General features: G+C 43.4%; 1 protein-coding gene across 2 annotated transcripts in view; it reads left to right on the top strand.

Annotated features, from left to right (window-relative positions):
* The window catches only part of LOC140725884 (uncharacterized), a 75,549-nt gene extending 50,364 nt beyond the window's left edge, over positions 1-25,185 (top strand). For both annotated transcript variants that reach the window (XM_073041823.1, XM_073041822.1), the window contains exons 5-10: positions 6,231-6,329; positions 9,750-9,848; positions 15,104-15,202; positions 15,308-15,376; positions 18,877-18,975; positions 22,465-25,185. In XM_073041823.1, coding sequence (XP_072897924.1) covers positions 6,231-6,329; positions 9,750-9,848; positions 15,104-15,202; positions 15,308-15,376; positions 18,877-18,975; positions 22,465-23,297 — 1,298 coding nt within the window. In that variant the 3' untranslated portion in view covers positions 23,298-25,185. The remainder of the gene's footprint in view (positions 1-6,230; positions 6,330-9,749; positions 9,849-15,103; positions 15,203-15,307; positions 15,377-18,876; positions 18,976-22,464) is intronic.
* Positions 25,186-25,598: the final 413 nt, after the last annotated feature.

The raw sequence follows: 25,598 nt of genomic DNA, 5'->3' as shown, positions 1-25,598 counted from the left end.
AAGTACTCTATTGATCCCGAGTGGGAAATTCTTTCACTTCAGCAGGAACATTTAAAAACACAATTAGCAGTGTGTAGACTTAACTAATAATTAAGTACAAAATAAAAATATACACAATAATAATGTATCAAGGTGCAATAATAATAAACAAAATAATAAAACAGAGACTATTGTACTATGATGTGTGTTCTCCTGTTGCACAGAGATGAACTGTTGTATATGTTTATTGCACTTGGTAGGAAAGATTTTCTGTAACGATCCTTGTGACAGCGGAGCTGAATGAGTCTGTTCGAAAGGTGCTCCGCTGCTTATTCAGTAGGTCATGGAGAGGATGTGCCAGATTGTCCATGATGGATAACAGTTTGTTTCGTGACCTCCTCTCCACACTAACTCAAAAGGAGTCCGGGTTGCAGCCAAGGATAGATCCGGACTTTCTGATGAGTTTACTTAGTTTTTTTTTTGCATCACCAGCACCAACGCTGCTTCCCAACATAAAGCCGCAAAGAAGACTGCACTCGCTACAACAGACTGGTAGAAGATCTACATCCTGCTGCATACATTGAAAGATCTCACCTTCCTTAGAAAATAGGTCAGAGGAGATCAGAAGAGAATGGCCAGACCAGTTTAAGTTGACAGGAAGGTGATAGTAACTCAAACAGTAATGGTGTGCAGAAGAACAATGCACTGAACCTTAAATTGGATGGGCTATATCAGCAGAAGACAATGAAGATACACTCAAAGTTCAAAAGTTAAAAGCAAATTCTATTATCAAAGTACCACATATGCCACCAAATACAGCTCTGAGAATTCATCTTCTTGCGGGCATATTCAGCAAATCTATAGAATAATAACTATACCAGGACCAATGAAAGATCAACCAGCGTGCAGAAGACAGCACATTGTGCAAATGCAAATCTAAATAAATAGCAATAAATAATGACAACATGAGATATTGAGATAAAATGCCCTTGGGAGTGAGATCATTGTTTGTGGGAACATTTCAATGTAAAGGCAAATGAAATCGAGTGTAGTTATCCATCTTTATTCAAGTGCCTGATGGCTGAGGGTTAATAACTGTTCTTAAACCCAGTGGTGTGAGTCCTGAGGCTCTTGTACCTTCTACCTGATGGCAGCAGCAAGAAGAGAGCATGACCTGGGTGGTGGGAAACTCTGATGATGGAACAGCTTCTTCCACTCTGCCATCCGATTCCTAAATGGACATTGAACGTGTGAAGACATCTTCACTTTTTAAATATATATTATTTCTGTTTTTCCGCACAGTTTTAAATCTATTCAATATGTGTATACTGCATTTTACTTATTTATTATTATTATTTTATTTTTTTCTTCTTCTATATTATGTATTGCACTGAACTGCTGCTGCTAAGTTGATAAATTTCATGACCCATGTGATGATAATAAATCTGATTCTGAATCCCGAGCTGTGGTCGATAAAGAACATCTGGATGTATGCACCTTTGCTGCCCAGATGTTTCACGATTAAGTGAAGAGCCAATGAGATGGCATCTGCTGTGGACCTGTCGCTCTGGCAGGCAACTTAGAGCAGATCCAAGACACCTCCTAGGCAGGAGCTGGTATGATTCATCACCAGCCTCTCAAAACACTTTATTGGCTTTATAGGAGTTTATATATAAAGCCACTTTATAGGAGTTATCTTCTAAAGTAGCTACTGTGGGTATATTCATTACATTATAAACTTTGACAAGTAACTTATACTAAATTCAGGTGATGAGACAGTAAGAAGATAGTAGAATGGAAGTGTTATTGTAAAGACAGAACCCATGATGTGATTTGGTCAGAATGACAATCAACAGATCATCTCACAAACATAAATGTGCTGTAGTAAGCTGACAGACCATCGTGAGATTAAAGGATGGAAAAAGCATGTGAGGAACTGTTATTTCTTTTCTTTGGCCAAATGTGGCCAAGAATGTCACTGCCAGTTTGCTTAGAAACAGCTTTTAATGTGGCCACACTTCATCCCATTACTGACTCTGTGAAAGAGCTGCATTTTTAGCTTGTTGATTGATCAGTTGAGTTACAGGGTGGAGATACGTCTCTACCAAAGGAGGTGTAAGGTTCTCCGTCCACCCACTAGCCTGCAGGCCACCCTTGGGCAAGGTGTAGCACCTGTTTAGCCTCCCTCCCTTCCAATCAGGGTCACATGAAACGATGGGAGTAGGTGTCGGATGGTTGTGTGAACGGCCGGTGCATATCACACCGTGATGTTCGTGGGATCACTGACTCCAGGCAGACAATCTCTGAAGCTAATTGATAATGGCTGGGGTCACCTGTCTTGTAAAGACACTGCCCAGAAGAAGGCAATGGCAAACCACTCCTGTAGAAAAATTTGCAAAGAACAATCATGGTCATGGACAGATGAAAGACCATGATCGCCCATGTCATACGACATAGCACACAATGATGATGATTCATCAGTGGACGTAACAACACAATGTACATACAAGTTGTGTTACTGGCAGGTCTATTGATCCATCTGTTGGATCATCAGCAAATTGATAACAGTATTAATGATGAGAAAAAATCCCATGGCAACCAATGCGTCTTCTTGAGCTAGTCGCATCTGCCTGCATTTGGACTGTGTCCCTCTAATTCGTTCCTACCCATAAATCTGTCCAAATGACTTTTAAATGTTATTGTTGCCAAACAATATGAAGCATTCAACACAACAGCACAGGAACAAGCCCTTCATCCCACAATCCTACATTGAAGCTCAACCTGCCGAATTACCATAATTGCTTCTGCCCACCCGTGCCTATCAACGAACCTCTTCGATCTAAACATCTCTGTTTTATCTGACTCCACCACTACCCTTGGCAGTAACCTCCGTTCTCTGTTTAAAAAAACACTTGCATCACATGTCTCCTTTCTTGCCTTAAATACACCCTCCATCACCTTCTGTGGATGCTCAATCCTTATACATAAGAAACAGGAGCAAGAGTAGGTCATCCGGCCCATCGAGCCTGCCCTGCCATTCAATAAAATCATGGCTGATCTGTCTGTAAACTCAGCTCCATCTACCAGCCTTATCCCCATAACCCTTAATACCCTTACTATGTAAAAACCTATCTAACTGTTTCTTAAATATATTTAGTGAAGAAGCCTCAACTGCTACCCTGGGCAGAGAATTCCACAGATTCACCACTCTCTGCGAAAAACAGTTTCTCCTCATCTCCGTCCTAAATCTTCTCCCCTGAATCTTGAGGCAATGTCCCCGAGTTCTAGTCTCACCTGCCAATGGAAACAACCTTCCTACTTCTATCTTATCTATCCCTTTCAAAATTTTGTATGTTTCTATAAGATCCCCTCTCATTCTTCTGAACTCCAGAGAGTGTAGTCCCAGGTGACTCAATCTCTCCCCTTCATCCTGGGAATCAACCTGGTGAACTTCCATTCTCTGTATGAAACATTAGGCCCTATGGATCCTTTCAAATCTTTCCTGCTCTCTTTAAACCTTTGCATTCAGTTGCTGGAAATCTGAACTAAAATAGAGAATACTCGAGAGAGGAGAGACTGCAGATGCTGGAATCCAGGGCAGAAATACAAGCTGCCGGAGGAACTCAGCAACTTTATACAAATAATTAGAATCAGGAATATTATCACTGACATACTGTATGCGATGAAACTTGTTTTGCATTAGTAGCACAGTGCAGTGCATAAAAACAGATTGTTAATGATTAGCTTTATTTGACACATGCAACAAACAGTGAAATTTGACATTTGTATCAAATCAAATTAGTAAGGACTGAACATCGATTTCTCAAGCATCTGGTAATTGCCCCCTCCCTTCTCCTTCACCATTCTCCATTCCCATTTCCCTCTCTCACCTTATCTCCTTACCTGCCCATTATCTCCCTCTGGTAATCTTCCCCCTTCCCTTTCTTCCTCTTCCATCAGATTCCCCCTTCTCCAGCCTTTTGTCTCTTTCACCAATTGACTTCCCAGCTCTTAACTTCACCCCTCCCACTCTCCCAGATTCACCTATCATCTGCTACTTGAACACCCACATTCTCTCTCTGACTTCTCATCTCTTTTTTCCCAGTCCTGATGAAGGCTCTTGGGCTGAACCATCGACTGTTTACTCTTTTCCATACATGCTGCCTGGCCTGCTGAGTTCCTCTAGCACTTCGCATGTGTTGCAGCAAGGATTGTGCTGTGCAGCTTTCAAGCATTGCCACACTTCCGGCTCCAACATAGCATGCCTACAGCTCACTAAAACTAACGGTTAGTATTTAGAATGTGGGAGGAAACCCATATGGTCACGGGAAAAAGTACAAACTCCCTCAGACAGCAGTGGGAATCGAACCCTGATCTTACAGGGGGTGCTGTAAAGCATTGCACTAGCTGCTACTGTTATAAGTTACAATAAGAAAAACATTTCTTAGTGCTGAAAGAGAGCAGACTAATGTTTATGGTAGTGGTCGCCAACCCGTCGATCTTTGAGAATTTCCCAGTTGATCCCGAAAAAAAAAGAAAAATAAATACACAAATACTGTTGAGAGATTGATTCTGGGTTGCAGGGTTTTAGTTCCGTTCTTTCTGCCCAGTGCGCATGCATGTAGCTCCCCCGCACTACACAGTGTACTTCAGTGGTCCCCAACCACCGGGTTGCGAAGAAACAATATGAGTCAGCTGTACCCTTCCTCATTCCCTGTCACACCCACTGTTGAACTTGAACCCAAGTGAGGTCATCAGTCGCCGAAACGCAGTGACACCCTCGCGCCAGGGGTCACTGGTTGGCCTCGCGCGGCCGGCGGGAAGTGCCGTCGCTACTGGCTTGGAGCGCTGCCTCTGAACCTGTTTACCACACCGAATGTTCGTGGGGAACCCAGTGCTAAAATATTCGCAGACAACCTAATTCAGGCACAGCGTTTCATAAGTAGCAGAGCAACTACCACGCTGCAATCTACTGAAACAAACTTTTGTCAGCCGATAGATCCTACAAGGGGGGCGGGCGGGCGCTCTGTCACACTCCCCGCTCGGTTGGCCGCTCACTCCGGACTGCGACTGACCTGGCCCTGACCTTGTCCTCTCACCCCACCCACGACCAGTCACACCTGGCCAAGGCGGCTGGTGGCGGGTGGGCGGCCCGGATGCTGTCTAATGAGACAATGTCTCAAAACTGCTTCGGTACCCTGAGTCCAAGCACCCTGCACTTAAAGACAAACCCGCTGAGTTTTTTCAGTGGAAAAAACATGAGAAAGCGGGATAGAAGCCGAGAGCCGCGAAAGCTAAATTGCAGAATATGCTGGACATAAGGAATCTGCTTCAAGTATCGCTGTATTCCCATCATGTTTAACACCTCCCCCACCCCCGGTCGGCCGGTTCGCAAGAATATTGTCAATATTAAACCAGTCCACGGTGCAAAAAAAGGGTGGGTACCCCTGGTGTTTATACATTATTTCTACTTCCGGGCTGTGGGGTTTTACTTCCAGTCTTTTCTGCCCCGGTGCGCATGCATGTGACTAATTGATGTGGGGTCGATCTTGCCTTTTACTAAATCTGAGGTAGGGGATCTTGGGCTTAAAAAGGTTGGTGACCACTAGTTTATGGGTTCATGGACTGTTCTGAAGTCTGATGGCGGAGGGGAAGAGGCAGTTCCTAATTATCAAACATCTCTTTGCCTCTTCAACTGTTGCTTGTTTTGTACAGGTAAAATCTTGCTTGGCCTCCTCCAGATCTGGAATTTGTATTGAATTCTGCCAAAGGAAATGAAAACCATGAAAATAGCTCCCTCTCTTCAGATATCTGTGTCTCACATAAATTATCCCTTTCCCAGATCCCCTTTCCACTTATGAATCTCCGTCTAATATCAGCTTTGCATTCCTTAGTGATTGTTGTTATTAAGAGATTCAAGGTTCAAAGTACATTTATGATCAAAGTACGTATGCAATATACAAGCCTGAGATTCGTTGTCCCACAGACAGCCATGAAACAAAGAAAACCATGGAATCCATTCAAAGAAGAACATCAAACCCTCAGTGCAATATAAAAGAACAAATCGCACAAATAGTAAAAACAAGTGAGTGAAAAACACAGGATATTAAACACCAAACCCCGAAGTCAATGTAATAGTCCAAGAATACTCAGTTTGTTTTACCTGAAGTACCTGAAAACTTTGCAATATTAAAAGTATGTTTCTTGATGCAGCTTGTATATTTTCTGATACTATTTTTTTTCTCTCTCAGATCGGAAGAATTTGTTCAAGTTGTTTACCAATATTGGATACATCCAATTTGGAGTTGGGTTTACCTTTCTTATAGTCACAGAAGTGATTTCACAAATAGGTAATGTTGCAATTTTTTTTTTATTAACAATGAACCTAGAAACACCAATGAATACCTCCTCACTTGGATTCACCAATCACCTGCCAGCTCTTGCCCTGTCCATTCCCTTCACTAATTTCTACTGGCTACTTCCCCTCTATCTTTTGTCCAAATGAAGGGTCTTGACCTCAGATGCAGACTCTATACTTCCCTCCACAGACTGCTCACCTCTATGTGAAGAGGTTGTAGAAAAAGATGCAATGGTCTGTGTCACGGCTCATCCTTAACAGCTGGGTGACGGAGAAATCTCTGGTCTACGGGCTGCTTCCAGAGAGACACACTGAGGTGGGCATCAAGGGCTGTTGGCAAATCATCAACTCATTGAAAGAAGCCCTTTGCTCTGCCCAAAACTTGTTGGACTGCCAGCATAGCAAGATGTCTGATAAGAAATGCTGCCGACTGGCTGAAGGAGGAGTACTGAGGGACACACTGAAGCTTGGTGCAGCCACTGCTTGGTGGGGAAAGACCTCAATATAAAGGTTCTTCTGCTACTGGACAGCGAGGGGCTGGGTTGAGTGAGGAAGCCCTTCAGTTATGGTAGTAGTCTACCATCCAGATGGCCACAAAAATGGCACAAAAAAGGTCTTTTGGTTTAAGGAATGTAATAGAACAGCATTGACTGCGAATGTAAGAATGAATTTATGTATTTATTTATTTTAGTATTATGAATAAAGTTTACTCTTTGATTTAAAAATTCCCTTCACAGATACCGCCTAACCCGCTGAGTTCCTCCAGCAGTTTCTAGCTTTGCTTTAGATATCTGGAAACAATGACCTCCTCCACCTATAAGCTAGTGGGACAAGAGTGCAGACTTGTGTTTTCTCAAAAACCCTGAGTTTTCTTTAATGTGAGAATGTGTAGGGAAAATAAAAAAAATATATATATTTAATGAATGTTGGAATGAGTGCTTGATATTGGCATGGCTATAGAGGTCTGAAGGGCCTGTCTCTTATTTCCGTATTTCTCTAAGACTCCGTGAATCTATAACTTGCCTTGGACCCCATGGTCTATAAGCTTTTAGACTAATTTTCAATGAGTGACCTTGTGAAAGGCCTCAGAAAAATCTATATTGACTATATCAACCATGCCACCCTCATTGATACACTCAGCCATCGCTGAAAAATATTCAAATAATTTAGTCCAATAGTATCCCCCTCCTTCAAAGCCATGCCAACCATTTATATAAATCTTTGCTTTTCCAGATGGAGATCAGTTCCATTTCTCTGAATAATTTCCATTAATTTTCTTACCACTGACCTGTAATTAACCAGATTATCCCCACTGTCATTCTTGAATAAGGGTACTGTATTTGCCTGCCTCCAGGCATCTAGTACTTCACCTGTGGGAAGTGGAGATTTAAAAATATGTGTCCTGACCCCTGTAATCTCCTCCCTTGTCTCCATTAGTTGCCTGGGCTAAATTTCATCAGCTCCTGTGGACTTATCCACTAAGGCAACTTGTACTTTTACTGCCTTAGTGATAATGTGTTTGCAAATTTTACCATTCCCCTCCTTGAATTGTCCAACAATAATATCCTGTCCTTGGGTCAAGTTGTATCTGAGTTGCAGGAGTTGGGTTTTCCTTTGAAGATATACTCTTATAATCTTATAGTCTTATGGAGCACCTCCTTTGCATTTTCTGGTTCCATTTTGGCTCCCATTGGGCCCTACACTTTTCCCGGTTAATTTAGTGTCCTTAATAAACTGCTTTGGGATTTTTATTAAACTTGTCCTTCAGTGATCTTTCAGTCAAATTGAAGATTTTTAACCTTAAACATTGACTGTCAGTTAGCCTCCACAGATGCAGCCTAACCCATTGTGTTCCTCCAGCAGCTCATGTTTTGCCCCAGGTTTCAGTACCTGGAATCCCTTGTGTCTCCTGTGATCTTGCATGCCCTCCTAAGTTTAAGTGTCTTCATACTCCCAAAGGTTCTCCCTGTTTTCATTTCTCTGTAGGCCACATCCTCCCTTTTCTTTAATTTATTGAATGTTCCCTTGCCATCTTCACTAAAGAGAATCTTCCAAAGCTTCGGGTAGGCAATGTTCTGTAGTCTACCTCATCATTGTCCTTGATCACTTGTCACAGGCATTTCCTTTGTTCTCTCTCAACATGTACAGTACACAATGCTGGTGGAACTCAGCAGGTCAGGCTGCATCTACAGAGGTAAATGAATAGTAACATTATTGGATTAAGACCCTTCAACACCTGGCTCCAAAGATACTGCCTTCCAAATTCTGATGAAACTTCATCAACGAAAGATTTCATCCTACTATGGATGTGCCCTAGAGAACATCCTGTACAGATGCACCACAGCTCGGTGTGGCAACCGCTCTGTCTTAGACTGCAGGAAACTCAGAGATGTGAATGCAGCCCAGTCTATCACATCAACCAGCCTCGATGCTATTGATTCTCTGCACTTACTGCTGCCTTGGGAAAGCAGCCAACGTAATCAAATACCACGCTCACCCCAGTCATTCTCTCTTATCCCTTCTCCCTTCGGCAGCTGGGGAGATTGCAAAGCTGGAAGGCTCATACCACCAGGTTCAAGGACATGTTCTACCCCGTTATCTGACTTTTGAATGGACCTCTCATATGATAAAGATCAATTTATGATCTCCTAATCTAACTCATTGTGGATCTTGGCATTTTATTTATCTGTCTGCACTGCAGTATCTCTATAACTATAACACTATATTCTGCTTTCTGTTTATATTTTTACTACCTTGATGCACTTAGGCTGGGCGTAAACTGCCAGAACGATGTGCAAACAAAAGATTTACCACAGTATCTTGATAACAAACAACAAATAAACCAAACAGAAACATTAGTTCTGTTTTTGCATAGCACAAATGCTGAGCAACTCCACAGTTTTCAGATTGGATTCAGGTTCAGATTGATTTATTTTATAGCAAGTACAATGAAGCACACAGTGAAATGTGCCATTTGCATTATCAACCAGCACAAACCCAAGGGTGTGCTGGGGGAAGCCCACAAGTATCACTACACATTCCAGCGACGACATAGCACGTCCAGAATTTTATTCCACTGACAGAGTTTCTTCTCTCTAGAACAAGGTTACCCAACCTCGTTTATGCCATGGGCCCCCACCATAAACCGAGCAGTCCGAGGACCCCAGGTTAGGAACCCCTGCTCTAGAACATTATCCAGGCTCTACCTCACTCTTATCTTTAATCTATCCCTTTGGATATCTGCATCATATCATTTGAAATGCCTTCCGAAAGATTTTTTCCATGTCCTTTAAGAAACTGCTTCTAATAACTACTTCTCTGACAACATCAACTGTTTGATTACTGTATGCCACATTTGTGGTTAATAAATTCAACTTGGAACCTGCTTTATCATTTGTCTTTTTTCCCTCAGAATGGAAAGAATTTTTGAAAACATTCCTCGGCAGCTGTTTTATCCAAGTTGGAGCTGGTTTTTTATTTGTTGTTTCAACTGTAATTACATCGAACACAGGTAAAGTAAACCATTTCATTCCTTTTTTATTTGACTTGAGAATGAACAAGATTATTAATGTTGAAACACCTTTTCATTTTCCGTTGTGGGAAGGATATGGAGGCTCGGGTGTTCAAGGGGGCGTTGGGAGCGGACCCAAGTGCAGGACACAGACACATAGATAGTATAACCAGAACTGGGTTTATTGATAGTTACTAGAAATGCCAGGGAGTGAGGACTAAATGTCAACATGGACATAAACGTTGGATAACAAACCGGTAAAACCTGGACTAGGACTTGAACTTGCTTTGGACTCGACTTGAACTAGGAACCTGGACTCAGACTTGACTTGAACGAGGAACCTGGACTCGGAACTTAGACCTCGACTTGAACTCGGAACTTGACTTGGACCTCTGCTTGGACTCAGAACTTGGATCTCGACTTGGACTCAGAACTTGGACCTCGACTTGGATTCGGAACTTGGATTTCAACTTGGGCTCAGAACTTGGATCTCGACTCGGACTTGGAACTTGGATCTTGACTCGGTCTAGAATCGGAACACGAAGCCTGTAATTGGAACACGGAGCCTGAAACTGGAACACAGCTTGGAACAGGAACATGGCTTGGAGCCTGGACTTGGACACGGACCATGGGCCTGGACTTGGAGGACTTGGACAATGAGGAGACAGAATACCCAACTCTGAGCAGTGGCAAATGTCAGACCCACTCAGCTGGCAAGGACTTGGACAACGAGGAGACAGAACCACACAACAACAGTCTATACGTATCTTTGCTCGGAGTGGCAGCAAACAGCCAGCAGTCTCAGCCGGCCACAAAAACAACAGGATTTGTACCTTACTCAGAGCAGCGGCAAAACAGCCGGCAACTCAGCTGGACATGAAAACGACAGAATTCGCTAAGCGGCCACAGGCACCGAGGCGACTAGAGTCCACAATTCATGGCAGTCCCGGGATGAGTGGCTACAGTGAGATGACTGGTTTCTGGTGATTGATTTCCGGTGACGTGCTTCTGGTGACGGTTCAGCAATCACCGCTGTAACCCTGAGCCTTTACGTTGCCGGTACGAAGTGAAGATCAGGCGCCTTAATCAAGGCACCCAACGGAGCACGGGGAAAAGGAAATAACTGGAATGAGGAATCCACGGACTGGACCATGACACTGGGAGAGGCTGCATATTGGGCAGATTTGAGTTATTGGGAAATGGAGATTTAAAAATCTCTGTTCTGACTCCTGCAAACTTCTACCTTGTTTCTTTTAGTAGTCTGAGCTAAGTTTCATCAGCTTCTGGGCAAATTGGAGTTGTATTCTCTAGAGCAGCAGAGCCTGAGGGGAGGCCTGATGGACATTTATAAGATTAAGAGGGGCCTAGAGAGTTGGTATCTTTTTCCCATTTTTGAAATGCCTCATACAAGAGGTTGGGTGACAGAGTGGAAATACGTCTCTACCAAAGGAGGTGTAAGGCGCTCCTTCCCACCGCTAGCCTTCATGTCACCCTTGGGCAAGGTGTAGCACCTGCTTAGCCACCTGATCAGGGTCATGTGAAGCCATGGGTGCAGATGATGGATGGTCGTATGAGCAGCTGGTACATATCACAAGTCTGGTTATGCAACCAGTGATGCCAGGCAGACAGTCTCTGAAGAATATTGACAATAACTGGGGTCACCCATCTCGTAAAGACACGGTCCAGAAGAAGGAAATGGCAAGCCACTTCTGTAGAAAAATTGGCCAAGAGTAATCATGGTCAAAGACCATGACCGCCCTCATCATATGACATGGCACATAATGAACGTACGTTGAATACTAGAGGGCATGGATTCAATTTGGAAAGGGGTAAACTTAAAGAAGATGTATGGGACAATTCTTATTTTTACCCAGGTGTGTGTCTGGAATGGAAAGAGTGGTAGAGGCAAATACAAAGAAAAAGAAAAGGTTAGCCTTATTTGTCACATGTACATCGAAACATGTGTGAAGTGTGTTCATCTGCATCAGGGGTATGGGTGACAACCCGCAAGAGGTGTTAAGTAAGGGTGTTTTAAACAGTTTAAACCTTCAACATGCAGAGCGTGCAGGGGTATAGACTTATGTAATTAGAAGAGATTAGTTTAGTTAGGTTTTTAATGACTGGAGTAATTAGTATTTGGGCCAAAAGGCCTGTTCTTGTGTTGTACGGTTCTATTTTCTTTGTACATAGAAAATGTTCAGAAGATCAGGCAGTATCTTTGGAAAGGGAGTTAATGTTTCTGGCTGATGACCTGGCCACCTGCCTAAAATGGAGCTTCCTAGTGGCAAAACATTTCATTTCCAGTTCCCTTTCCTGTTCCGACATGTTGGCCCATGGGATCCTCTTGTCCCATTGTGAGGCCACCTGCAGGGTGGAGGAGCAACACCTTATGTTCTATCTGGTTAGCTTCCAACCTGATGTCATGAACATCGATTTCTCCTCCTGGTGAACATTTTTCCCTTGGCCTCCCCTCTTCTATTCCTCACTCCGGCCGCTTCTTTTCGCCTGCCTATCACCTCCCTATGGTGCTCCTCCACCTACCCTTTTTACCATGCTTCACTCGCCTCTTTAGCTTTTTACCTTTCCCGCCTTCCTGGCATCACTTATCACCTTCTAGCTATCCTCCTTCCCCTCCTCCCCCCCCCCCACCTATTTAATGTAGAGACTTCCCCCTTCCTTTCCAGCTCTGAAGAAGAATCTCAGCCTGTTTACTCATTTCCATAGATGCTGTCTTACCTGCTGAGTTGCTCCAGCACTTTGCATATCTCGCACCATCTGTTACCTGAAAATGCTGAATTCAGTCTCCACTTTTGAGGGCTCCAAGATGCCCAGTCAGAGGATGAGGTGCCGAAGCTCAGGGCAAGGGTGGGCTTCATTAGATCAGAGAAAGAAGCCAGAGAAAGGGAACTCAAGAGTGCCGAGTGTGTTGGCTAATGAAGTGATAGAAAGCACTGGATTTTCATTCAGAATTCCACTTCACTAAGCATTAACCAGAGTTTGCCTAAGATTTGTACATCCTTGATCTGCATTAAAAACTATATCACCCGTAATTCTTCCCCAAACTTGCAAATGGGGTTACAATCCTGTTTTGGAATTGTCCTTGATCATCTTTCAGTTTCTGAATTGTTCCAAAGTGGACTGTTCTGAGAGTTGCTATCCCCCAGAAATCTTTTTGTGTATCCCCTGCCTTCCAGATGTCTCGATCCCATATCTCTAGTTCTCTCCCCTTATCCTTTAAGAACTCTTCTAATACCTACGACTTTTGTTTGACACCTTCATTATTTTAGTCCTGATGAAGAGTCTCGACCCAAAACATCAATAGATGTTGTCTGGTCCACTGAGTTCCCTCAGCACGTTGCTTTGGTTACTGTAATGATATGTTCAGATGCTCAGATTCATATTCATTTATCACATGTACATGGAACATACAGAGAAATGTGCCATTTGCGTTAACAACCAATGATATGCTGGGGGCAGCCTGCAAATTTTGCCACACATTCCGGCACCAACATAACATGCCCACAGTGCTCGGCAGGATAACATAGAATGCAACAAGCGACAAAACAATAGCAAAGCAGGCCTCTTTCCTCTTTCCCATCCACCCATGCACATGGACAGTCCTTCAACTCTGGGACATAGCTAGAGGCCTCCATTCTCCATTCCCTAGGCTTCAGCCATTGTGTTAGGACTTTCAGACCTCTGATTGAACCCTTATGCTTCGATCAATGGTATCATCTGATGAGCTGATGACAGGAACACGAACTCCAAACTTGAACTCTGTGCTCGCTGACTCACCAGCACTTGTGCCTCCTGCTGGTGCAGACACCCAATCCCAGGACCCACCAACCTGTAACAACCTGGCAACCATGGATGTCTTTCGTCACCCATCCACATCGCTGACCCTCAAGTGCGGAGCAGAGGCTAGACTCCTGATGTCCACGTCAGGATCCAAGGAAACGTTGCTTTGTGGATCCAGAACTGGATGGGTCATATTCTGCATGGAGGCCAGTGACCAGTGGTGTGCCTCAGGGATCTGTTCTGGGACCCCTACTCTTTGCGATTTTTGTAAATGACCTGGATGTTAAGTAGAGGGATGGGTTAGTGAATTTCTGATGACACAAAGGTTGGGGGTGTTGTGGATAGTGTGGAGGGCTGTCAGAGGTTACAGTAGGAGATTGATGGGATGCAAAACTGGGCTGAGAAGTGGCAGATGGAGTTCAACCCAGATAAGTGTGAGGTGGTTCATTTTGGTACTTCAAATATGATGGCAAAATATAGCATTAATAGCAAGACTCCTTGCAGTGTGGAGAATCAGAGGGATCTTGGGGTCTGAGTCCATAGGACACTCAAAGCTGCTACGCAGGTTGACTCCGTGGTTAAGAAGGCATACAGTGCATTGGCCTTCATCAATCATGGAATTGAGTTTAAGAGCCGAGAGGTAATGTTGCAGCTATATAGGACCCTGGTCAGACCCCATTTGGAGTACTGTGCTCAATTCTGGTTGCCTCACTACAGGAAGGACATGGAAACCATAGAAAGGGTGCAGAGGAGATTTACAAGGATGTTGCCTGGATTGGGGAGCATGCCTTACGAGAATAGGTTGAGTGAACTTGGCCTTTTCTTCTTGGAGTGATGGAGGATGAAAGGTAATCTGATAGAGGTGTACAAGATAATGAGAGGCATTGATCGTGTGGATAGTCAGAGGGTTGTTCCTAGGGTTGAAATGACTAGCATGAGAGGCCATAGTGTTAAGGTGCTTGGAAGTAGGTACAGAGGAGATGTCAGGGCTAAGTTTTTTATGCAGAGAGTGGTGAGTGCGTGGAATGGGCTGTCGGTGGCAATGGTGGAGGCGGAAATGATAGGGTCTTTTAAGAATCTCCTGGATGGATACATGGAGCTTAGAAAAATAGAGGGCTATGGGTAAGCCTAGGTATTTCTAAATTAAGGACATGTTCGATGCAGCTTTGGGGCCAAAGGGCCTGTATTGTGTTGTAGGTTTTCTATGTTTCTATCAATAGCCTTCCAACATAAAGCAGAAGCCTAGACTGCAGCCTGACCTCTAACTCTTCACATTCTGCCCCTAGACTCTAACCTGAACCCCAACTCTCCTCCTGCCCCCAAAACTATCCTATGAAGTAAAGAAAAACAATTGAGCCTGATGGAGACCACAGCTTGGCACCATCTCGATCAGAGTAAGTTAGTACAATGTAAACCCTGCGGTATAAATGTACCATTTTTAACATTTGTTTCCTCAGCTCGAAGGAATCTATTGCTGATATTCATCCAAACCAACTGTGTCCAATTTGGGGCTGGGTTCCTCTTCCTTGTTGTAATACAACTGGCTTCAAACACAGGTAATGTTACCATTTTAGACTTTATCTTTGAATTGACTATAAAACAAGATGACAAATCAGCAAATATTTTTCAATGGTCATATATAAAATCTTCTCTACTTTCAGTATTACACGAACTGATTGTTCAACCAAACACTGAGTTGTCCAGTCGCCTGAATGACATATGGATCTCAGGTGAGTGTGCAGTACTTAGCTACATAGTATTCCTCACTCCTGATCAGGCCCTTATTAATTTAGCCCATATTATTCTGCCGAGCCCCATCGAACCTCACCTGGACCATCGCCCATTATACCCTCCCATCCATAAGCTTATCCAACCATCTCTGAAATGTTGAAATCAAACCTGCATTCACCACTTCAGCTGGCAGCTCACTCCACCTCCCTCTGAGTGAAGATGTTTCCCTTCATGTTCCTCTTAAGCATTTCACCTTTTACCCTTAACCCATGACCTCTCACCCAATCTCAGTGGAAAAAGCCTGCTTGCATTAACCTTGTCTATACCCCTCATAATTTTGTATACCTCTGTCAAATCTCCCCCCTTTAAACATACCAGAGAATGACCTATTCAAACTTTCCCTATAACTCAAGTGCCGGCAACATCCTTGTAAATTTCATCTGTACTCTTTGAATCTTATTGCTACTCTTCCCGAGATCCTTATGCATATCTCATCACACCAGTCTAACTATAGAGTAACTTGTGGTAAACTAAAAAGAGAAAATAAGATGTGTAGAGTGAAACATAGGCTTAGAGATTGAGTCCATGGTCTCCTCTACCACCATGATCAGGCTACTCTCAGGTTAAAGGAGCAGCCTCCAAATATCTTCATTTGGGTAGCCTCCAACCTATCAGCATGAACATCGATTTATCCAACTTCTGGTAATTTCTCTCCTGCATCCCTCTTCTCTCTTTTTTCATCCCCCATTCTGGCTCTCCTTTTACCAGTTCTCTTCTCCTCACCGGCCTATCGCCTCCCTCTGGTGACCCTCATCCTCCCTGTTCTCCCGTGATCCGCTCTCCTTTCCTTTCATAGTCCTTCTACTTCAGACCTTTACCTTTTCCACCTATCACCTCCCACCATCTCATTTCACCCCCCTCCTCCCCCATCCACCCACCTTCTCCCTCAGCCGGCTTCCCTTATGGGGTACTCCTTGCCCTCCTCCCACGTTCGTTATTCTGGCTTCTTCCCCCTTTCTTTCCTGTCCTGATGAAGGGTCTTGGCCCAAAACATCGACTGTTTGTTCCTCTGCCTGAGCTGCTGGGTTCCTACAGGAGTTTGTGTTTGCTGCTCTGGTAGTTGAGAAGAACATCGTTAAACAGAAAAGTGAAAGAAACTATGATATGCAGCAGCTGAAAGTATTGAACCATCATCTCTTGGGATTATGTTGAAGCAGTGAGCATAATGGTGATGTAATGACATTTCAAGAAGGTGCATGGATCCATTATCAGAGAAGGGTAAAAAACTTGGTGGATCATAGAGTATGAAGTGCATAGAGTACATGCAGAACTGTGTAAAAGTCTTAGGTACATATAGAGAGCTAGGGAGCCTAAAAGTTTTGCACAGTACTGTATTTGTCAATGTGGACAGGAGTGCAAGTTTGCAAATCTGGCAAGAGCAAAGGATGTTGAGAATGGTGGGGGTGGAGTGCCATGAGAAGGGTGTGGAACAGGTGGCAGAGAAAGCGTGTCAGGGGTGGGGCGAGGTGACATGGGTGCAGACACACCCTGCCTTGAGACACCAGGCAAGGTCACTTGATTCCAAACAATTGGTTTATTGATCATTACAGAATGTTTCTCTGGTGCTTCCTGCTCCCTCCCCTCTCCCTTCCCCTTTTCCCAACCATGATTCCCCTCTCCCTGCCCCCTTCCCACTCTCAGTCCACAACAGAGACCCAGATCAGAATCAGGTTTATCATCACTCCTATATGTCATAAAATGTGCAACTTCTGGTAATTCCCTCCCCCTCCCTTCCCCCATCCCAGTTTCACTCTGCCTCATCCTCCAGCTGCCTATCACCTCCCTCATGGTTCCGCCTTCTTCTACTACCCATAGTGCTTTCCCCTTACATTCCTTCTTCACCTCTCCTGCCTATCCCTTCCCTGCTTCCTCTCCCCCACCTCTTGATCTTTCCCCTTACTGGTTTTTCACCTGGGCACCTACCAGCCTTCTCCTTCCCACCGTCCCACCACCTTCTTCATAGGGCACCTGCCCCCTCCCTCTTCAGCCCTGACGAAGGGTTTCGGCCCGAAACGTTGACTGCTCGTTTCCACGGATGCTGCCTGACCTGCTGAGTTCCTCCAGCATGTTGTGCGTGTTGCTTTGACCCTAGCATCTGCAGTGTATTTTGTGTGTCATAAAATCTGTTGTCTTTTTGCTGCAGCAGTACAGTGCGATACATAAAATTACTACAGTACTGTGCAAAAGCTTTAGGCACCCCAGCTAAATATACGTACCAAAGACTTATGCACAGAACTGTAGAACACTGTGCCACTGCTGGGGCGACACGATAGTGCAGTGGTTATTGCTTCACTTTACAGCGCCAATTTCACCAATTCTGCTGCTGTCTGTAAGGACTTTGAATGTTCTCCCTGTGACCGTCTGGGGTTTCTCCCACATTCCAAAGATTTACGGGTTAGAGTTAGCGAATCGTGGACATGCTGTTCTGCGCCGTGGCAACACTTGCGAGCTGTCCAACACAATCCTTGCTGATTTGCTTTGGCACATTTCAGTGTATGTTTCGATGTGCATTTAACAAATAAAGCTAATCTCTCTGAGTATATGGAACTGACCAGAGGGCAAAGAAGCATTTAAAGTTCAAATGCACAAGTTATTCTAAACGTATGCAGAAAATAAATAGGGCAAAAGGGGTGAGGTGATGCAAATATATCCATGGGTGATTGTAGAGAACAGCTATTCACCAGAAATACTAAATAGAATATCTTCTTATTGGGGAGTGAAGATATAACACCAGATAGTTACGGAAGAAGGAGAATATCAAAACAACATATGAAATGAGTACAATATCCCTAGTATTGGAAATAAATCAGAGAATTAGTATCTTTTCTGCACAGAGGAAAACACTTCAAAATTCAAAATAAGTTTATTATCGAAGTACATATACATCACCATATACTGCCCGAGATTAATTTTTCTGTGGGCATTCACAGAACATACCAAGAAATATAATAGAATTAATGAAAAACTACACTCAGAGATGGATGAACAATAAAATACCAAAAGAAAAACCAACTAACTAACTAAATAAATAAATAAATACTGTGAAAATGAGTTGTAGAGTCCTGGAAAGTGAATCCATCAGTTCGGATTTGAGGTGCGTGAAATTATCCATGCTGGTTCAGGAACCTGTTGGTTAAAGGGTAATAAGTGTTCCAGAACCTGGTGTTCTACCTGCTCCCTGAAGGTAGCAGTGAGGAGACAGCAAGGTCTGGATGTGGGGTCCTCGATGATGGATGCTGCTCTCTTGTTGCAGCACTCCACATAGACGTGCCCAGTGGTGGGGAGGCAACATTTGCCCACGTTTTAGCCGTAAACATCTAACCTTTCCCATCCATTTATCTGTACAAAAATTTTAAAATATTTCAAAAGTGTTTTGTTTTTAAATATCTGACAATGTATGCTGTTTAACAGAGTATGTTTTTAATTTTGTTTTCTTCAGATTGGAAGCCGCTGTTGCAGAGATTCATCAGTACCACTTGTGTACAAATTGGTGTTGGAGCTTTCTTTCTTGTTCTTGCAGAATTGGTTTCAAAAATAGGTAACATAAATTGCTTCAGAACGCAAATACTTGGGAAATCTATTGCCCCCTGTCCACAGTGTAGAATTAGAGATCCTTTGGTCCTCATCTTCCAAGCCTCCAGATCTAAGATATCGATAGGTATATGGACAGGAATGGAATAGAGGGTTATGGGCTGAATGCAGGTGGGTTGGACTAGGTGAGAGTAAGCGTTCGGCATGGACTAGAAGGGCCGAGATGGCCTGTTTCCGTGCTGTAATTGTTATATGGTTATATCATTCTTTGTCATTCCAGCAAGCTTCATCAACAAAAACAATGTTGATGTAGAGCAGGTCACATCGACACAGCTTTTCTGAGCATCCTGTCCTGTATCTGCCATAGCCATCTTGAGCTTCTGGGCGCAAGTCATTTACCCTCTTTCCTCATTCCCTCACTGACCTGCCTGTCTTCAGTATTCTCAGTTCAGAATCAGAATGAGTTTTATTATATATCATCATCTTATATGACATGAGGTTCATTGTTTTGCAGTACAGTGCAAAACATAAAATTACTGTAAATTACAATTAATGCAAAAGTGAGGCCAAATGGAAATGAGAGGAACAGCATCTCATATACTGCCTTGGCAGTTTGCAACCCGACAGCATGAACATTGAATTCTCCAGTTTCAGGTAACCTGCTCCCCCTCTGTCTGTTTTCTTTCTCCTCCTGATCCACTCATATTAATATTCATGCTCATATACATCTTCATATTCAACTCCAAATTCATATTCATGATCATATCCATATTTATATTCAAATTCATATTCATGTTTAAATTCAGATTCAGATCCAGATTCATATTCAAATTTAGATTCAGATTTATTTATCATATGTATGTCAAAAGAGTATTTGCATTAACCTCCAACACACCTAAAGATGTGTTGTGGAAGCCTGCCAACATAGCGTGTTCACCTACTACACTCACGTGAGACCCCATCACCCAGTTCCTTTCCTTTCCTCCACGTTATCCATCTGCCCATCACCCACACATTTCACTCACTGAGTTCCTCCCCCCCATTTCACATCTGTCTACCCAATTCCTTTATTTGGTTCCATTTGCCCCCTCCTTCTCCAGGATGTGCCCCCTTCTCTTTGCTGCCATCAGGAAGGAGATGCAGGAACCTGAAGGCATGCACTCAATAATTCAGAAACAGCTCCTTCCCCTCTGCTATTCGATTTCAGAATGGACAGTGAAGCCAGGAACACTACCTCACTACTTTTTAAAAATTTCTCTTTTTGCACTAAGTTCAAAGTAAAATGCTATTATCAGACACCACATATGTCACCAAATACAACCCTGAGATCCTTCTTCCTGCGGGCATACTAAGCAAATCTATAGAACAGTGACTATAAACTGTAAACACCAGGAACTGTAAACATACTGTGCAAATGCAGATATAAATAAATAACAAGCATGAAATAACAATATAACATCAATCAATATAACACAATCCTTAAGTGAGTGTAGAGAGTCTGATGTTTGAGGAGTAGTAACTGTTCTTGAACCTGGTGGTGTGAGTCCTGAGACTCCTGTACCTTCTACCTGATGGCTACAGCCAGAAAAGGGCATGTCCTGGGCGGTGAGGATCTTTGATGATGGTTGCTGCTTTTCTACGGCAATGTTTCATGTAGATATGCTCAATGTTTGAGAGGGTTTTACCCGCTGCGCTGATTCCACTATCTTTTGTAGGAATTTCCACTCAAAGGCATCGGTGTTCCCATACCAGGCTGTAATGCAGCCTGTCAGCACACTTTCCACCATACATCTATAGAAGTTTAACAAGGTTTTCGATGACATGCCAGAAATAGAGGTGCTGTCGTACTTTCTTCCCAATAATGTTTATATGGTGGTTGCAGAATAGGTCCTCTGAGATAGTGACACCCAGGGATTTAACACTACTGACTCTGTCCAGCTCTCATCCTTCAATGAGGACTGGCTCATTGATCTCTGGTTTCCCTCTCTTGAAGTCTACAATCAGTTCCTTGGTCTTTATTTAATTTAACTTTAACAAAAAGAGAAAGAAATACATATATATTATAATTTAGTTTTATGTATTACAATGTACTGTTGCTGCAAAAACTACAAATTTCAAGCACACACTCAGGAACAGCTTCTTCCCCTTTGCAATCCGATTCTTAAATGGACATTGAACCCTTGAACTCTACCTCACATTTTAAATATATATTATTTCTGTTTTTTGCACTATTTTTAATCTATTCAATATGTGTATATTGTAATTGATTTACTTATCTATTTATTGTTGTTTTTTTTTCTTTCTTGTATATTATGCATTGCATTGAACTGCTGCTGCTAAGTTAACAAATTTCATGACACAAGCCGGTGATAATTAACCTGATTCTGATTCTGAGATTACAGGACAGAATAATCAAAAATAACACAACAAAATGAAGCTGTTGAAACTTAACCTGTATAAGCACTTTATCTCCAAGTGTACGTGACAGTGTGACTGGGGCAGCTCACCTCCATTGACTGAGTGAAAAACATTCACCACAGGGAATTATCCTCCTCTTCTCCTTTGAAATGACACCAAGGCATCTTGGAAATCCTGAAGAAAGGTTGACTATTTATTCATTTCCATAGATGCTGCCTCACCTGCTGAGTTCCTCCAGTATTTTGTGTATGTTGCCTTGGCAGCATCGGAATTTGGTTTATAATTTCACCTGAAAGGCAACACCACCAGGAATGAAGCATTCTCTCAGCCGAAGAGCTTGTCTGTATTTGTGGGCTCAATGCTTTAGAATAGAATTTGAACCCACGACGCTTGGGGCAGTCCACCTCAAATTCAATCTTTATTTCCTTCACAGGGACGTACACGCAGTGGGCACTTTAAGAAGTATCTTCTGTACCTAATAAAGTGGCCCCTGAGTGTATATTTGTGGCCTTCTGCTGTTATAGCCTGTTACTGTCAGGGTTCAGCGTGTGGTGCTTTCAGAGATGCTCCTCTGCACAGCACTGTTTTAACAAGTGCTATCTGAGTTACTGTCACGTTCCTATCAGCTTGAACCATTCTGCTCTGACCATTCTCATTAAATAGGTGTTTTAGTCCTCAGAACTGTTGCTTGCTGGATGTTCTTTGTTTCTCAAACAATTTTCTGTAAACTTTACAGACGGTTGAGCATGAAAATCCCAGATCAGCAGTGTCTGAGATACTCAAACCACCCCATCTGGCACCAACAATCATTCCACGGTCAAAGTCACTTAGATCACATTTCTTCTCCATTCTGTCTAAACAACAGCTGAACTTCTTGACCACATCTGCATACTTTTATGCATGGAGTTGCTGCCATGTGATTGGCTGACTAGATATTAGGTATGCCTAATGAAGTGGCTACTGAGTGTAGAATGGCAACTGAAAAGCATTTCTGTTTATGTTAAATGTGCATTATTTGTTTTAATCTGCATTGCATTGAAATAATTCAAATTATGTGAAAAACCTCTTGATTTTCTAGGTAATACCTGGACCAACTTTCAAGTCCTGTTCCTTCGATGGATAAAACGGTCAACAGAGTATACCGCAGAGCTGAGAATGATAGCCAGCTCCATCGAGGAGTATCACAAAGGTGCCACCATTGTGAATGTTGCCGCCTCTTCTGCAGGGCTTGCGGGAGGAATTCTAAGTATCGCAGGGTTAATTGTTGCTACTTTCACAACGGACAGATCGTTCATTCTCGTCGGGGTGGGAATGACCTTGGGTGTGGTTGGAGGGGCCACTAAAGTTATAACTTATGTTACCGATAATGTCAAACAAAAGTGCAAACAGAAACGGGTTAATAAGATTGTAGAACAATATATAGAAGAGACCAAACACCTGACAAATGAATTAGTTCTGATCAACAGAGCAATTCTCTTTATGATTGATGATACAGAGAAGGACCTTGTTAAATATGCGTTTATTAATGCGTCTCATAGTGTGGCATGCAGTGTAAGCTGTATCTCTGCAGTAACTTTAACAGTGACCAGAAATACCATGGGCACTTTTATTGCTCTTTCCGGAATTCTGTCGGCTCTCACTATCGTGTGGGATCTCTGTTCCATAGTTAAAGAAGCAAGGGAATTTTACAGAGGACGGAGGACTGAAATTGCTCGGCTGATCCGAGAAATAGCTCAGCGTATGGAAGACGAAGTTCAGTATATAGAGAATGAAATATCAAAGTGTGAAACTAATTTTAACGATCTGATGACATTTCTTAATGAGCATGGATCACACAAAAGTCAAATTAATATCACTGATCTTCTGAAAAACCTATTCCAAAATCAGAATGTGAATCAGAATCAAGTTTAATATCACTGACAAAGGTCATGAATTTTTTTTGTTATGCGGCAGCTGGACATTTCAATTCATTTAAAAAAACTATAAATTACAATAAGAAAAATATCATCACCAGCAGCATTGTGTGATGTCATGTGATATGGGTAATCATGGTCTTCCTCTCTCTATCCATAAGCATGTCTGTTCTTGGCAAATTTTTCTGCTCAACTGGTTTGCCATTTCTTCTTCTGGGGAGTGTCTTTCCAAGACGGGTGACCCCAGCCATTGTCAATACTCTTCAGAGATTGTCTGCCTGATGTCAGTGGTGGCATAATCAGGACTTGGTGATATGCACCAGCTGCTCATACGACCATCCATCACCTGCTCCCTTGGCTTCGTGCGACCCTGAGGGGGTGGGGGTGAGGGGGGAACGTAAGCAGGTGCTACACCTCGCCTAAGAGTGACCTGTAGGCTCAAGGAAGAAAGGAATGCCTTACACCTCCTTTGGTCGAAACATATCTCCACCCTGCCACCCCAAGAAATATATATACAAATTAAGTTATTTAAGTACTGTAAAAAGAGAGCTAAATTAAATAGTGGGGTATTGTTCTTGGACTGGTTTATTGTCCATTCAGAAATTTTGTGGCAGGGGAAAGAACCTGTTCCTAAAAACATTGATTGTGTGTCTTCAGGCTTCTGTACCCCCTCCATGATGGTAGCAATGAGAAGAGGGCACATCCTGGGTGATGGGGACCCTTAATGATGGATGCTGCTTTTTTTTGAAGCGTGACCTTTTGAGATGTCCTTGATGCTGAGGAAGCTACGGCTCATGATGGAGCTGGCCGAGTTTACAACTTTTTGCAGCTTTACCTGATCCTGTTCAGTGGCCCTCCATACCAGACAGTGATGCAGCCAGTTAGAATTCTCTCCACAGTACACTGTCGCAAACTTTCCAGCGTCTTAGATGACTTACCAAGTCTCCTCAGACTCCTAATGAAATATAGCTAACGTCATGCCTTCTTTGTAATTGCATCGATGTGCTGGGCCTAAAATAGATCTTCAAAGATGCTGACACCCAAGAATTTAAAACCGCTCATCCTTTCCACTGATGATCTCTCAATGAGGACTGGTGTGTGTTCACTCAACTTCTCCTTGCTGAAGTCCACAATCAATTTCTTGGTCATACTTGTGTTGATTGCAATGTTGTCATTGTTTAACCACTCAACCAGCTGATCTACCTCACTCCTGTATGCCTCCTCATGACCATCTGAAATTCTGCCAGTTTCTCGATGTGTTGAAGCTGTGCCTAGACACCCAGGAGAAGGGTGTAGTGAGAGTAGAGCAGTGGGCTAAGCACGCATCCTGGAGCTGTGTTGCTGTTGATTGGCAGCCCTATTTCTTCTCTTAATGCAGTTGTGGTCACACCTTATAGGAAGTACATAATGAAGTTCAGAGAGCACAGTAAAGATTCACAAAGATATTTCTTAGTCTGGAAGGCTTAAATTGTTAGGCAAGCTTGGTCAGGCTGGGACTGTTTCCCTTGGAGCAGAGGCTCCAAGGGTAGTCGTAGTCGAAGGGTGGTAATGGGGACGAGCTCCCACTGCTAAACAAACGCTCTTCATGGTGTGCGTCTCAAACCAAGTCCAACTCCTGGCCTTCACGTGTGGCATAGTTCTTATGCCCGGCGGAGCTGTTCTCACTGACAGGAGAAGGGGCAAAGGCGGGCCACTGGTGCCTTAAAACCAGTTGCTCCGGGCAGATGGGGCTCGTTAACCACAAATGGTAGCTCATCTAGGAGAGGGAAAACTCCGATTTCAAACCTCTGCAGCCTTGTGGCTACACCCGCACACGGGAAAGGCTTTGGGAGTAAACCCAGAGGAAAAATCCGGAGTCGGAGTCCCGAAGGCGGCTGACTGCTGTACCCAGCACCAGCACGGCAACTCCTGCGATGCTGCTGGCACCAAACCGTATCGACTTTTGTCATTCCTTTGGACCTGTCATCAGCATGGAGAGGGGGGTCCCACTGCATGGGCAACAGACGGAACTCCATATCAACTCTGCCCTGACTTGCACCCTGGAGAAGCCACCCCCAGTGACTACCAGAGGCGCAGTACCCATGGTCGACCATGACCGACGGAGGCCACACAGAGGAGGTAGAGGGCACTCTGATAGAGAAATACAAAATAATGAGGGACATAGAGAGGGTTGATAGTCACAATCGTTTTCCCAAGGCAGAGGAGTCTAAAAGAAGAGAATGCAAATTTAAGGAGAAGGGGAAAGATATAACGTGGATTTGAGGGTTAAATTTCCTATACACAGGATGGTAGGTATATG

This window comes from Hemitrygon akajei, chromosome 4 (assembly GCF_048418815.1).
Source record: "Hemitrygon akajei chromosome 4, sHemAka1.3, whole genome shotgun sequence".
Classification (NCBI taxonomy): domain Eukaryota; kingdom Metazoa; phylum Chordata; class Chondrichthyes; order Myliobatiformes; family Dasyatidae; genus Hemitrygon; species Hemitrygon akajei.
This window is presented reverse-complemented; position numbering and strand designations above follow the sequence as displayed.